The sequence below is a fragment of the Pagrus major genome, chromosome 8 (assembly GCF_040436345.1).
Source record: "Pagrus major chromosome 8, Pma_NU_1.0".
NCBI lineage: Eukaryota > Metazoa > Chordata > Actinopteri > Spariformes > Sparidae > Pagrus > Pagrus major.
In genome coordinates this window covers 26,918,852-26,934,618 of record NC_133222.1, presented here as the reverse complement: position 1 = coordinate 26,934,618, position 15,767 = coordinate 26,918,852, and the positions used below count along the sequence as shown (strand labels likewise).

The 15,767-nt window shown below is 39.3% G+C and overlaps 1 protein-coding gene across 1 annotated transcript in view; it reads left to right on the top strand.

The window, feature by feature from the left end:
• vps9d1 (VPS9 domain containing 1) overlaps positions 1 to 15,767 on the top strand; it is a 40,394-nt gene that overhangs the window by 21,023 nt on the left and 3,604 nt on the right. The window contains exons 14-16 of the mRNA XM_073472189.1: positions 3,136 to 3,220; positions 10,630 to 10,734; positions 14,287 to 14,403. Coding sequence (XP_073328290.1) covers positions 3,136 to 3,220; positions 10,630 to 10,734; positions 14,287 to 14,398 — 302 coding nt within the window. The 3' untranslated portion in view covers positions 14,399 to 14,403. The remainder of the gene's footprint in view (positions 1 to 3,135; positions 3,221 to 10,629; positions 10,735 to 14,286; positions 14,404 to 15,767) is intronic.

Genomic DNA, 15,767 nt, shown 5'->3' with positions numbered 1-15,767 from the left:
AGGTGAAGATGTATTTAGTTATTTAGTCTATAAAACTGTCGGTTATAATTGTAAAAAAAATTATTAGGTTGTGGGAGGTGTGGGAGGAGTTCGGGGAGGCTATGGAGAAGGACTGCGGTCAGTCTCAAGGAAGTTCTGGCAAACCAAAGCAGGGCTTAGCCCAGGCTGTGCTCAGCCGGGGAGGAGAACTGCTGACCTGGACTGGGAATATTGTTGGGCGGTGGAAAGAGCACTTTAAGGAGCTTGAGATTTGCCCTGAGATCCTGAAGGCTCTGGACATTGTTTGGCTGTCTTGGTGGACACGCCTCTTCAGTGTTGCGTCGAGGTCTGGAACAGTAACTTTGGAGTGGCAGACAGGGGTGGTGGTTCCCATCCTTAAGAAAGGGGACTGGAGGGTGTTCTCCAGTTACCAGGGTGTTACACTGCTCAGCCTCCCTGGGAAAGTTTACTCCAGGGTCATGGAAGTTTGCCCAATCAGTCTACATGTGTTTTGTGGACTTGGAGGAGGCCTACGACCGGCTCCCCTGGGGAGTGCTTTGGGGGGTACTGCAGGAGTATGGGGTACCGGGCCCTTTGCTACGGGCTATCCAGTCCCTATATGACCAAAGTGAGTTCTGTGTCCACATACTCAGATAGTCAAGCCTGTTTTCAGTGGGTGTTGGACTCCGCCAGGGTTGTCCCTTGTCTCCGATCCTGTTTGTGATGTTCATTGACAGGATCTCGAGGCCCAGTGTCTGGTTTGGGAACCTCAAAATTGCGTTGCTGCTCTTTGCAGATGACGTGGTTTTGTTGGCTTCTTCAGCCCTTGACCTCCAGCAGGCACTGGGGCGGTTTGCAGCCGAGTGTGAAGCGGTCAGGATGAGGCTCAGCACCTCAAAGCTCAAGCCATGGTTCCCTGCCGGAAAATAGTGGATTGCCCCCTCCGGTTGGGGGGGAGAGCTCCTGCCACAGGCGAAGGAATTCAAGTATCTTGGGCTCTTGTTCATGAGTGATGGATCCAAAATGGAGCGTGAGATGGCCAGAAGGTTTGGTGCGGCATCCGCAGTACTGCAGTTGCTGCTCCGGACCATCTTAGTGAAGAGGGAGCTGAGCCAGAAGGCGAAATTTACCAGTCTATCTACGATCAGACCCTGACCTTTGGCCACAAGCTGTGGGTAGTGACCAGAGAGCGAAATCGCAGATACAAGTGGCCGAAATGAGTTACCACCGTAGGGTGGCTAGGCTCAGCCTTAGAGATAGGGTGAGGAGTCATCTGCGGGGAGCTCGGAGTAGAGCTGCTGCTCCTTTGAGTTGAAAGGAGCCAGTTGAGGTGGTTCGGGCATCTTGTTAGGATGCCTCCTGGGTGCCTGCCTTGGGAGGTGTATCAGTCACAACCAACTGGGACGAGACCCCAGGGCAGACACAGAACTTGCTGCAGGAACTGTATATCCTATCTGGCTTGGGAACACCTCAGGAACCCCCAGGAGGAGCTGGAAAACATTGCTGGGGAGAAGGAGGTCTGGAATGCCTTTCTAAGCCTGCTGCCTCCACGACCTGACCCCGCTTAAGTGAAAGATAATGAATAGATGGATGGATAATTAGGATCATACAAAGAAATTATGGAGCACTGTGAAAAATATTCACAGAATTTATTGACTCGGTGACGAGCTGACTAAGTCATTACTTTGACTGTCTTTGGCTCACTCCCAGCCCTAGATATCTTTGTTATCACCCATTTGTTGTCTTACTGCAACAGACAAGGAATACATCTAAATAAATCTTGCTAATGCTACGTTACTACCAGCTCTCTGAGAGGCACAAACTGAGGCTACGGTGTACTAATATTTAACACTAACCGTGCTGGTATTTATTTTCAGTGAAACTAATGTACTGTTGATAAATATTTGACATTATGTAGGTTTTGTACCATTAGCAGCGGGGGGAAATATTTGTTATGGTCGGTTGTAATCATTAACGTTACTTTTACTTGTCCAGCAAAAAGCAGGAAACTTTGGCGTCAATATGCAAATATTTCTCTATCACTAGAGATTTCCAATTTGGAAAGGCAACTCCAATGTTTATTATTGCTTTATTCCATCGCTTGTCCCAATCTCATCTCATCTTCATTTCATTGTGGTTTCAGACTTTTCATAATACAGAGTGTTTAGCAGGAAACGGCAGCGACTTGCTCCTCTTCTTCTTCGTCTTCCAACCCTGTCATTTCCAGCAGCCACATGAAATGCAAAAGGCCCTCACTAGTGTGTAGGCTCTGTTCTGGGCTACTGTAGAAACATGGCGGTGCAACATGGCGACCTCCGTGAACGGAGACCCACTCCCTATTTAGATAAAAGCAGCTCATTTTAAGGTAATGAAAACACAACAACTCTTATTTTCAAGTGATTATACAGTAAATAAAACATACTACATACTATATTCCATTTCTGCCAAGTCTGTTCTGCTAGATGCCACTACATGTTACTCTGTACCTTTTTAATATATTGTTAGTCACACTTTTTCATTTAATAATAAATAAACTGTAACCCCCCCAAACAAAAAGGGTCAAAACCATACCCTGTGCAGTGGAGATAAATTACAGATCGAAACAAAAAATATGGATATATTAATCATTAACCTGATACATTTTCATTCAGAGCCGAGGAGCATGATCTCCTCACTAACAAAGTCCTTTTGAAAAAATACAACGTTTGAAGTCTATATCCTACCAGGAATAGATCCCTTACATTGGGATGCTTAATTTTCTCGTACTGAGGTGTCCTTTTCTTTGGATTTTTGATGAAGTGTGAGCTGAAGTGTACAACATTTAATAACATTTGATGCATCCATTCAATGAAGCTCTGACTGGTTTAATGCACCATTTGCCATTTAAAGAAAAAAATGGAAAATTGGTTGGTTTGGTCAGATTGCAAATCATCGATCATCGCCCACATTTGATATTTAATTGATTCTGTCATTTTGCTCTGCGTTCTGGGACCAGTTAATTTTGTAGTTGCTTTTAATCACAGAAAGCCATTTTGGTAAATTGCTTAGTTTTTAAACACCAGCGCTCTCTTTCAGTGTCTGTATATTGTACATTTGGTCCAAGGACAAGAGTTTAATATGGTTTATATTAATTTCTACTACTATGTTTCGTTACAGTTAGGACATTACGGCTGATCTGTGCCTGTGCCGAGGATTACAGGTGTCTTCATGAGGTAGACTCCACACCAAAAACAGCCGCCATGTAAGTAAATCATCAGCTGCAACAAGTGCCAGCTCTTTGGGGCTTCGGCATCACATGCATTATACTATACTATGCTATATACTGTTCATCAGGGGTATTCAGTTCAAATCCAAAGAGGTACAGTTAGAGAAAATTTCCTCAAGCGAAGGTCCAGAACATCATAATGTCCAAGTTGCATTATGAATCAGTGCCTTGAACAATATACTGAAGAAGCCTAGTGGTTGTGTCAACTTCTGTATGTAGCTGACAACTGACTGTAAAATTAAAGAAAGTACAATTCTATATTTCAACAAAATTGTCCATTTTCACATTGAACTTAAATAATGAATGAATGTTCTTTTCTAATTTCAACTAAAATAAGGGCTGCATTTTAAAATAAAATACATAACAGGGAGGCAAAAAAATCCCTCTTGAAATAAAAAATGTATTTTAACAATTATTTTAGAAAAAATACTACTACTTCACGTCTTAACAGTGTCAATCAACTTAAACAATCTCAATACATCTCAACAACTGAACAGTTTCCTTCCTATATCCCACTCCACACGTTCTCTTTTTCGGTGAGGGAAGTGAGCTCTAACTTTATCTGCCAGGATTTTAGATCTGGCCTGGAATTGTGTTGGGGCCAGCCTCATACACATGTGTAGCTGGGGCGATATTAACAGTGTTCACAGTGGAGAAAGCTGCCTTTATTTTCTGTGCCCTTAATTCGGGTTTGAATATTCTCAATATTTTATTAATTAGTGGTCTGCCTGTTTGTGACCTCTGCTATACTTTTACTATAATTACATGAAAACAGTTTGATAGTTAAAAGGTAAGAACATTGTAAAGTACAGAGTAGGACTGTTAGGGATTGTATTATTCTTGTAGCTTAATTCCTACAAGATACACCTCATTAAACGTCAAAATAAAAGCCTTTTCTACATTAACTCCGTGGTTATTATAGTGAGGAAAAGGCTGTCCCAAAGTCCAGTGGAAGTACCCAAACATCATTTAAGGGCTTTCTGCCTTGGTAGCTACCCTGTCAGGACTCATCAGTGCTCAGCTAAGCCTGGCACAGCAGGAGCTCTCCTAGGTCTATTGCCCCCTGTAGTGCCTCTTCCTGGCCAGGCCTAAAAGTGGGTCGTCATGTCTGCATTTTTGAACAGATCCAGGGCCCAACAAGAGTCTTGAGGAAGAGAAGAATATAGATGGAGGGTTTTAGAAATCCATGATGATGCACGGAGTCAGACAAATGCTCAGGGGGTTGAAGCACCCACAATAGTGAACATACAGTGTGCCGTGGAATTTAAATTGTTCTGTGTTGACAAAATTTGACTGAAATACTGACAAATATATGCAGAGAAAACTGGTTTTAATGTTCATCGTCCCTTGAACCACATCCAAGAGATCAACCAGTCATCATCAACCTCATCACTGAATATTTTAAGACTCATCTTAAAGTAAGTGGACTGAGAATATTTCTGCATCAGTATTTTACAACAGGGGTGAAACTAACGATTATTTGTATATTACCTGTTGATAATTATTCTGATTAAGTGATTAGCTTCATGAAATGTCAGAAAATTGTTGAAAAAAGTTGATCATTTTTTTCCTAAGCCCAAGATGACGTCCTCAAAACTCTTGTTTTGTCCAGAACCCAAAGATATTCAGTTTACAGTTTTAGAGGAAACCAGAAAATATTCACATTTAAGAAGCTGGAATCTGAGAATTTTGTCCTTGTTTCTTAAGAAATAACTCTTAAGAATATATAACTAAATGATTAATCAATTATCAAAATATCTGGCAATTCATTTAAGTTGAAAACTGATAGACTATTTGCTGCAGTTCTATTTTACAAGCAGAAACTGAGACTACCAGTGAACACACAAGTAAAGAAACCCAGAGCCAACATTTTTATTATGGTGGGTGGGGATCTCAGCCTAGAATAGGAGCATTTACTGGGTTGTTTGGAAAACCAGTTTTGGGTTAAGGTTAGGCATTTTTTAAAGGGGCTTACCATGGGATATGTTACCAACATATAACAGGTTTTATTTGTATGCTTTATATGTTGACAGAGTTTAGTGTGGACCAGCACACAAACACCATCTGGAGAAGGAACATGATTTTTGCCAGTTTATTTTTGAGTCATCTGATATCTTGTCTGTTTTCATACACTCTTGCCCTCATCCCTTTCTCTCTTTTGTTAGATGCACTAATGATCTGTGAGACTAGCTGAGGCTATGTCTCCTGCTCCATATCTGTCTCCTTGTATCGGCGTGAGTGGGAAATGATCAGAGACAGCAGAGTAGGAGAGTTGACTGGGCAACAGTGCTTCTCAAAGCTTATTGCCCAAAAAACTTGTGACAAAGGATTTTTGTGTGTACTTTAAGTCCCACTAAATTATATAACTTGGTAACAAACTGTAGTTCCAAGAAATAAAAACTAAATCATGTCATGTCAAATTTGTTTTGTTACCTAGAAACACGAGTCGAACGTGGCCAAACCACATTGAGATGATTTATTTTTTCTCGATCATGTTTTGGAGACCAAGAAAACAATCATGTCTAATGTCATCCCAGGATTTATCATCTGTAATCATCTCTGGTGAAAATCATTACAGCTAGGCCAGAATGGAAAATATTTGAATCAAAGCCAGCATTTCAAAGGGACAGCTGTTTTTCTAATTCAGACTCTGGCACTACTAGCTCATCACTGATCTGGTTGATTTTTTGTTTTTGTTTGTTTTTTTCCTCTAAATGTCTTAATCTTGCAAGTGGCTAGATTAAGACTTTACAGGGTCTGCAGGTCATTAGTCTTTAAATATCATTATTCTTTATAAATGTTAGGCCTTTAACATTAAATAGTCTTAAATTTTAATTTGTGAGGTCTTAATTACCACAAACTTAGGGCTGCACAATAAATCACAATATGGCCTAGTTCAATACCGAAATCGCAAGAAGCTGCACTTATTTTGATTAAAGTAAAATGTGTGACAAACATCATTATAATGTATGGGGTGCCAATTGTAAAGTTGCGCATGCTAAAATAAACATCAACTTTTCGACACATTTAGCACCAAACCCCATATAAAAAAAAGTATGTGAATTTTTTAATATTACTTTTGACCAGATTTACAGCATTATTTGTGAACTTTGTGATATTTACTTCTCTTGTAAAAATATAATGTCAATGTTAAATCTAAATGTTAAATCTAAATCTAAATGTTAAATCTAAATGTTAAATTTAAATCTAAATGTTAAATATAAATATAAATGTTAAATCTAAATGTTAAATTTAAATCTAAATGTTAAATGTTAAATATAAATCTAAATGTTAAATCTAAATATAAATCTAAATGTTAAATCTAAATGTTAAATGTTAAATCTAAATGTTAAATCTAAATGTTAAATTTAAATCTAAATGTTAAATCTAAATGTTAAATTTAAATCTAAATGTTAAATTTAAATCTAAATGTTAAATATAAATCTAAATGTTAAATCTAAATGTTAAATATAAATCTAAATCTAAATGTTAAATCTAAATCTAAATGTTAAATATAAATATAAATGTTAAATCTAAATGTTAAATCTAAATCTAAATGTTAAATCTAAATGCTAAATGTTAAATCTAAATGTCATGGGTGAAACTAAATATTTAGCTAATATGCAAATTCACACTGCCTGTCACCGGAAGTACCCAAATAAAAGCTACAGATTGCTGTGGTGGATGCTGTAGCTGCCGCTAGCCCTTTTCACACAGAGAAGCCGCATTATCGCCGGAGCGGTGGTTCGCCAATTCTCCACTGTTGGTTGTTCACACAGAGCCAAGCAGTGCTGGCGTAAAGACGAACCGCTGTGTTATTCACACAGAAAGCCGGCGCTGCGGCTCCTAAAGAGGCGTGGCGGTACACGTCATGTTGATGACGTCTGTGTGTTTTTTTTCAAGGTGTTTCCCCAGGTGTCCTCCATTGACAGGAGTCCTGTCAATCTAAACATGTACCCGCTGACTGTTTATAATCATATGGATGCTGTTATAATGTGTTGGGATTGAGATCCTGACCCACCAAACATCAAGCTGCTTGGCTCTGTGAACAAACAACGACGGAGAATTGGCGAACCGCCACTGTGGCGATAATGCGGCGACTCTGTGAAAAGGGCTGTCATTGCAGACGCATTGCTGAACCTTTGTATTGCCGCCAAAACGGCCCTACCAATGTTTCCAGCTAAGTCGCTGGACATGGTGGCAGGCAACATGAGAGCACGGTGAGGAGACGTGACTAACAGTGCAGCACAATCACTCGCCTGACTACCAGAGGAGACCTCAGATAGCGCTTGTTCGCGTCAATGAGCTTTTATTGTGGTACTTCCGGTGACAGGCAGTGTGAATTTGCATATTAGCTAAATATTTAGTTTCACCGTGACATTTAGATTTAACATTTAGCATTTAGATTTAGATTTAACATTGAAATTTAACATTTATATTTATATTTAACATTTAACATTTAACATTTATATTTATATTTAACATTTAGATTTAACATTTAGATTTAAATTTAACATTTAGATTTAGATTTAACATTTAGATTTAATATTTAACATTTAGATTTAGATTTTGTATTTAGATTTAACATTGACATTATATTTTTACAAGAGAAGTAAATATCACAAAATTCACAAATATTGCTGTAAATCTGGTCAAAAGTAACATTTTAAAATTAACATGTTTTTTAAATTTGTTTTTTGCTAAATGTGTCGAAAAGTTGCTGTTTATTTTAGCATGTGTTGTATGTTAACTTGACAGCAGCACCATCATGTCAACGTTCTGGTACCCCTAACCAAATAACCTCCAAGTCAGGAAGGCCCAAACAGCAACTAACATTCCAATATATCTCCTAATACAAACCATTTGTATAAATATGCTGCATCTAACAGCAGACACCTCACATGCGCAACTTTACAATCGGCGCCCCATAATAATGAAGTACTATAGTGCTCCAGAGATGCTCTGGACTACAAATCTTGTTCTCTAGATGTAAGAAAACATGTTACAACATGTACAAACCCATTCTCAAAGGACGCTCTTTGGTTCAGCGCCTGTGTGTTTGACTACAAACGCATATGTTGATTTGATAATTATCTGCAGTGCTTGAATAAGAAAGACATGATTTGTTGAAAAGTCAGTCTTTGATCTGGAAAAGGTCTTAAAAAGCTCTAAATTTAAGTCTCTCATACCTGTTGATGCCTTGTAAAACTGCCACTCGGAAGTGAAATGAACATTTTGACTCTTAAATTTATCTCTAAACTAAATTTGGAATGTATACTTTCCTGCTTCCACTCTGCCAGCGTTCAAATTTGTTCTGTCCTGATTGCAGCCCATATGTGACTGCTGTTCTTAGTCATCTAAATACAGGTTGTCTTTCTGTGTGTCATTGTGACTCATATATTGTTTTAGATCAAGGTAGGGGTGTGCGATATGACGATATTAGATCGTGAAGGATTAGAATGTGTAGACGATCTGCCAAAGTGCAGAGATCGTAGGGATCGTCTAGGGCACAGTCTATAAATTGCAGTTCTATGCTGATGCACCGACGCACCAAACGTATTACGTCGTCAACCTGACCGACCCATCATAGCGAATTACGGGCAGTGACGCGCCTTCTTACCCGTCTCCTTGTTTATGTGTGTAGCGGTAGCCGCATGCAGAGCCATGGCTGAAAGCCAAACGGAGGAGTTGTTCGCTTTTTAAAAAAAAAAAAAAAAAAAAAAACAGCGTTTCACCATCTCTCATCTCTGCCAGTTAGCCCCTCCACCTGCCGCCTCTCTCGGGTGCGCACGCACGCACGCACGCACGCACGCACACATGGATAGGTCGCGCTTGGCCGCTAATAAACCGTAAATGCGCTAATTGTACAGTGTTCAAATTACCGCGACCCCCCCACCCCCCCATCGGATAGTCCGACTCACTGACGGACCCTTTTCAATAAGCTATTAAGTGTTTTGATATACTTAAATCCTGTTAAAATGACTGTGTTGAATAAAACAAACAGTAATGTCTTCATTGATATTTTACTTTCATGTTTATTGAAAGCTACCTTTTATGTTGCAAGAGTGCACTTTATCAGAGTGTTGTTGTTTACCTTTTAGTATGTTTACGTTGTTTGCACATGTTGGCAAAACTGCAACTATTTAAATTAAAATCTGTTCATAAAGGTTCTTTGACCTAAATTGTCTGTTTTTCTTTTTTTGATTTAAGATCGTGATAAAATCGAAATCGTGATTTTATTTTTAATAAATCGTGATATGATATTTTTGCCATATCGCCCACCCCTAGATCAAGGCCTCACTGATGGATGGCAGTGGATTTATAACTAATTGCATTGTTCTGCTGACAGACGAGCTCATCAGATTTCAGCAGGGATGAATCTATTGTATATTTACATTGTATATTTGGTTCCCCCATTGTTTCTGCTTATTTTTTTTGCTGCCCCACCATACAGTTTCTAATTTCTCACACACAAACACACATTATTGTGCTCGCTGCCCTCCTTTACTCATTGACCAGCAGTTCCATTTTTGTCAGGTCTTTGTCCTTGACCAACTAGGAGCTCATTTGTTCTCTTGTGTTCTTTTGTCCACTTCCCTTTCTTTTCTCTCTTCTATTGTGCTGCTAAATTGGGCACCACTTGTTCTCTGTATCCTGTTGATTAAGAACATTTTACCCCTCTACCAATTTTTGCTGTTTTCTGACTTGTTTTTGTTCTCCATTAAATTTAAATGCATTAGAGCTCATAATGGAGCCTAATCTTCTTGGTGGAATCAGTATTTCTGCATGTTGGAATAGCGTATTGTATCCTTGGAATGCAGAGACACCAGTTTTCGTGTGAGTGGATTGATGTGTGTGTTTACAGTACTGAACTCAGAAGATTATAAATCAGGGTTGTGATTGTGTGTGTGTGTGTGTGTGTGGGAGGTCCAGCTCTTAGTGGTTACATGAGCCTGTCCACACCTTCCAGAACCTGTGGGAGGACAATATCTAGTTGCATGCGGCCGGGTCAGTCGAGGGCCAGCAATCTACCTTCTCACGCAAACTAGCAAGCAAGCGGTTAGCCCTGCGTGTGAGTCCTGATAAACAAATGGTCACTGTCTGCACACAGGGAGAATGCTATCAGGCTGTCATCATCTCCCAGACTGCAATTTGTCCTCCCAACAGATCTGTGGGAGAGAAAAAAAGCTTTATCATTTCCATCCCTGAACTCGCTCCCATTAAGAGCTACATTTGATTTAGATTCCATTCAGTGCCCTCGGGAGCACATACCATCATACTCTGTCAGTGTCACACTACATTTTTTCCCCTACAGCTCTATTTATTTACTTGTGTTTCCCTCTTTTACTTGATCTCACTGCCTCCTTCTTCCTTTGGTCTGACAGTGGTGCAGATGACCTCTTGCCCATTCTGTCCTTCGTGGCTCTGCAGTGCCAGTGTCCTCAGCTGGTGTCTGAATGCGCTGCATTGGAGGAGTTCATTCATGAAGGGTGAGTCATCATGACGATGTCAAAAAGATGCTGAATAAACATATCCATTGTTTGCAGTAATTACACAAAAAAAATTAATTGAATAGGTTTAGGTCACAATTTTGTGTATTGTGTAAGTATTTGTACTTTCACAATCCCCTCCCCACAGGAAGAAACTTCTACTTAGACTGAACATGTGGAAAGTGGACCTAATAGAAATCGGAGCCAGCTTGCACAATACTACTCATCTCTGTTACTGCTTTGACTGACCTTAGGGTTTCAGGGCAGATCGGTGTTGTGCCAGGTTGAATCTAGCAGTGTATTGCACTCATCTCTATCCATCTTTTCCTAAGTGTCGTGTCAGCAAACTTGTTGACATTTGTGTTCTTTCTCAGTTGTGACTGGCTGTCAAACTAAATAATAAGAAAGTTCTATGGTATTCGTTTATGGTATTTGTTCATGTTTAACCTCAGCCAGGCCACACGACAATGATAGTAATCATATCACAACTATACAGGGTAAGTAGTAAAAAATAAAATAATATATAAAACTAGAGACCATCTTGCGATGGAAGCACACCAGCAGCGATGACGGTCAACATTTTCACATTTTCTACTAATGCCATTTGCCTATTACATCTGCCAGCCTGGCTCTACTCAGTTTGATTCGGCGCGGCAGCCTGACGCGGCCAGGATCTTGCATTTCCACAAAAAAAAAGTCTTTCTCTCAGGTTTCCTGCACAGACATGAGTTGAGTATCGATTTTAGGTGGAGACGGGTGCTATTCATGAGTTGGCTGCAGTCGCGAGACGTCACTGCAGCCCACTTGGGAGGCGGACAGGGCCCAGCTTTGGCCTACTTCAGAGCAGGTCGATCACCAGCACGGCTCGGCTCAACTTGGCTAAGTAAAACTGGTGATGGAAAAGCAAATTGGTGTGGCTCGGTTTGACTCAGTGCTAGTGGAAAACGACATAAGTAGTCATTACGACAGTACATGAGGTCTTAGTACTCGGCCTGATTAGTACTAGAGAACTTAGACCTTAATTGTGATCTCAACTGCACACCTCTAAAGTTTTATGACTGTATCTTGCACAGTTCGGACGTTATCACAATGATAAAATCTGTCCCTAGACAGACATAGAATTTGGATTGGATCGCTACTTGGTATTTGCCGATACTAGGGATTTAACAATATATCGAATTTTGCGATATCGAGATCAAAAAATTTGCGATACCGTCGTGGGACTGTGAGGATATCTACCAACATATCATGTTATTTTGCTCGTAAAGCTAATGGATCTATCAAAGGAAATCAATATAAATGCATTCTACTATCTCTCCTTGTCATTTGTATAGTACTGTTTGTACTCTCGCTGTACAATCAGATGAAGGGAAGGATTGCTATTGGCTGCTGTATTGTTTATTCAATTGTACATAGTCCAATCACTTTTACAAATAATAAATGCTGTACACATCAGCTTTATTATGAAAGGACATGTTTTTCTTTGTTTTTTCATGATAAATATTGTATTGTGGACTATTTATTGTAATATTATCATACTGTGTATCGTTATATTCCTAGCCAATACACAAGTTTAGTTATCAGCAATCGCTAAGGGGGAGGAAAGAATGGCATTATATCATCTCTAATTTGTATCTTGAGAAACAAACTAAATGGAATAATGATGATGAGGAACTGGATCCATATAATGCAATAGTGTTAAAAAGCCCTCTAAAAATAGTGTGGTAAACATGACTGAATGAATGAATGAATGAATGAATGAATTCATGTATGAAAGACTTTATTTCAAACCAAAAATTAGACAATATAAGCCCAGCTGTTACACTAAGGTTGAATACATGTTAGCAAATCCCTAGATAAACAGCCAAGTAGAACAGTTAGGGAGGGCTGGTGGTCTTGAGTTGATATAGTTCATCATACTGAGTGTCTTTGCGTGTCAGTTAAAACCACACCCAAGAGGTCTACTTAAGGCCATAAAAACAGTGGGTTGTAAAAGCCAGCCGGTTAGATTGGCGGAGACCAAGGAATGTCAGGATATTTGGGATTTGGTTTTTCTTCTCTATAAAAATACAAATAAAGTTCCACTTGATGTTTATATAGTTCAGTGGGTTGGAAGGGTTCAAGTGAAGGGAGTGGTGGAGCCAAGACAAGCCACAAGGCTATAAGTGGGTTGATAGGCTCTTGCTTTCATAAGGCGGTGATTAAGAAAGCTAAGAGTTAAAACGATTGGTTGAATTGGCTGTCAGTCAGCGTTCATAGAATTTTTATCTAAATATATATTGTCATGACTACAGTTAATATACTGTTATCTTATCCTTTGAATACTGTATCAAATTAAATTGAAATGCCTTTTTGGTTGTCTCCTTTCAAGCAGCGCTCGAACATTGCTCATTCAACATTGACTTTGAAAGACAGACTGAAGTGAAAGTAACCACCGTTAACGTTGTCACTGCCACCATGTCAGTTCCTGATCTTTGCCAGCTGCCGATCATAAGACCTCTCACTTTGGTCTCATTTCTGTTGAGAGTTGAACATGAGCAATACTTAAGTCTTAAAGGGGAATTGCCCTTATCTGTTAAGTAAAACACTGTCCAGTGTCTGAGTTTAGCTTTGGACAAAATGTTGAATGATATTTATGCAATGATATTTCTTTAGAGGACGGATTACATATTTGACAGCAAAGTTAATCCTGCACTTATTGCTACCAATTAATGTAAAATACAAGATGGCAAAGTAACATTAAACCCCCTGGAAACTTGAATCTGAAATCCTCTTTATTTTTATTTAGTCATCCCACATAAGCAAGAATCAAATTTAAAGCATTTAAAACATCATTGGTTGATTAAATTAGTTCATAATAGCCCATAGTATGAACATTTGGGTATTGTGCGAAGCTAACACCACATAAGCTATATTTGATTCATAATTTCCAGACCACAGTCAAGAGATAAGCATCTTCTTATCTCCTTTCCTTTCTAAGTCTCTCACTCTTGTCGTGTCCACCCGTGCAGTGCAGCATCCTGGCTACAGTTGGGTCTCGTGTCTTGCTCTTGTTAGTTAAAGGTCAGCCAGGGTTGACTTGCTCTCCAGCTCCGTTCTGTCTCCTGTCAGCTGTGTCTGAGCAAATCTCCCTCATCACATATCATCCCTCCATCCATCACTCCCCTCTTTTCTCTCCGTGCTCACCCTTTAATAAATGTATAACAGCTCTTAAAGTGGAGAAAAGAGCAGATTTCTTTCACTTACATACTGTGTGTGGTCAAGGTAGAGTGGAGATGATTGGTCCTTTAGTCACTATTGGAAAAAGCTGATGTGGTGGTTTCCAGCAGAACAGCCCTGTTCTGTGAAGGATGTTTGGGATTTTTGTGGGCAGTCATGCCTCATTTGTTCAGTTCTGTCAGAATAAAGACGTTTCTGCCCATGTCCTTTGCCTTCTCACTGTTTTCTTTGACTTCATAAAGTTAAAATAAATGGAAGACTAACCACCATGTTTATGATGTTTACTTAAAGATGTCTTCTTATCGGCTAACAAGTGTTCTCTTTTTTTTTTAGTTATTTAATAGGAGAGGAAGGCTACTGTCTGACCTCCATGCAGAGTGCCTTGGCCTACGTTGAGTCATTGCACACGGGAGGAGCTCAACTTCCTGCAGACAAGCTCATTTAAAAAAGGTAAAGGAAAGTTCATACTTAATGCTCTGATAAACCTTTTGCTGACCTTTGTATTAAGAAAGCTGAAAGGGTACCGCCATGACTATTGGTACATGACTGTTGATACTTTCACAAAACATTAGCACAATGAGTTTTATGATAAATAATCATCAGTAATGGGGATATAATGATGTGGCTGGGTTTTCAATATAGTGAGTTCTCGGGACCCACAGATGGTCATTTGAGTGAGTCCCATGGAAATTTAGTGGGTCCCATATAAAATTTGTGATTTCTGACAAATTGTCCCGTTTGACATTATATCTTTATAATCATGGTAATATGTTTGATGAAAATCAATATGAAAACGAAACAAATAAAAAACAAATAGAATCCCAAATCTGAAAACAAAACACTGGCACATCTACGGCTGCCCCCTGAAAGTTGATGAGCCAGTCAGTCAGAGACTGATGTTGTCAGTCAAGAGTAAACAGACAACAGAATAAAACATAGAAGCTTACAAAAATGCTCGGGGATAACATCTCACTGAGGAATTATATATAAAGTGCACCATAAATATACTTTCAAATTCACTGTCGCACTAGTTATAAAAGATTCAACTGACAACATGCAATGGTGTAGTCTCATATCATGATATATATCGTATATATATTGCCCAGCCCTAAGTCAAATATTTATTTTCAGCCTTGCACAGTTGAGATGCCAAAAGAATCTGTTCTTGCAGCTCTAAGACTTCCTGTGCTGTACTAGGAATAACTGAAATGAAGATCTACTGACGTTTAGTTGAATACCACACATACGTCAACCGTCTTAGTTAAATTGTTGATCAATCGTCTCAAAATACTGAAGGCATTGTGCTCAGCCAAGTGTAATAAGCTTTTTGTGATATTATATCTAAAATTTCTGGTGCAATGCATCCACACAAATATAAAGTGTGCATATGGATGGATAGTGGGGGTGGACAGAAATGCACTTGGTGTCTTCAGTCAGATTAGTATGCTCAAGATCACATGGACAGCCATGCATGCACTCCCTGCAATAGACTGCACCTCATCATTACAGATTGCACTCTTGTGTCCTAGCTTTGGACTTTGTGCTTCTTCACAAATTTGAGAGATATTTGTTGCCTTTTTTTCTGAGCTGTACATAGTTTAAGAGATGACTAAGATGGAGCCACAGCAGCAAAGTCCTTGTTTTGTTCTTACAAATTCAATGTAGACTCAGCTGACATGGAGGTGAGTTAACCAATAATCTAAAAGGACTTGACAGGATGATCTGTGTCTCTGTTAGCACTGTTTGTTAGACCTGATCTTAAAACAGACTGAGCTGTGAAGCACAGGCCACTATTGAAGCAGTTTTGCCAGCAG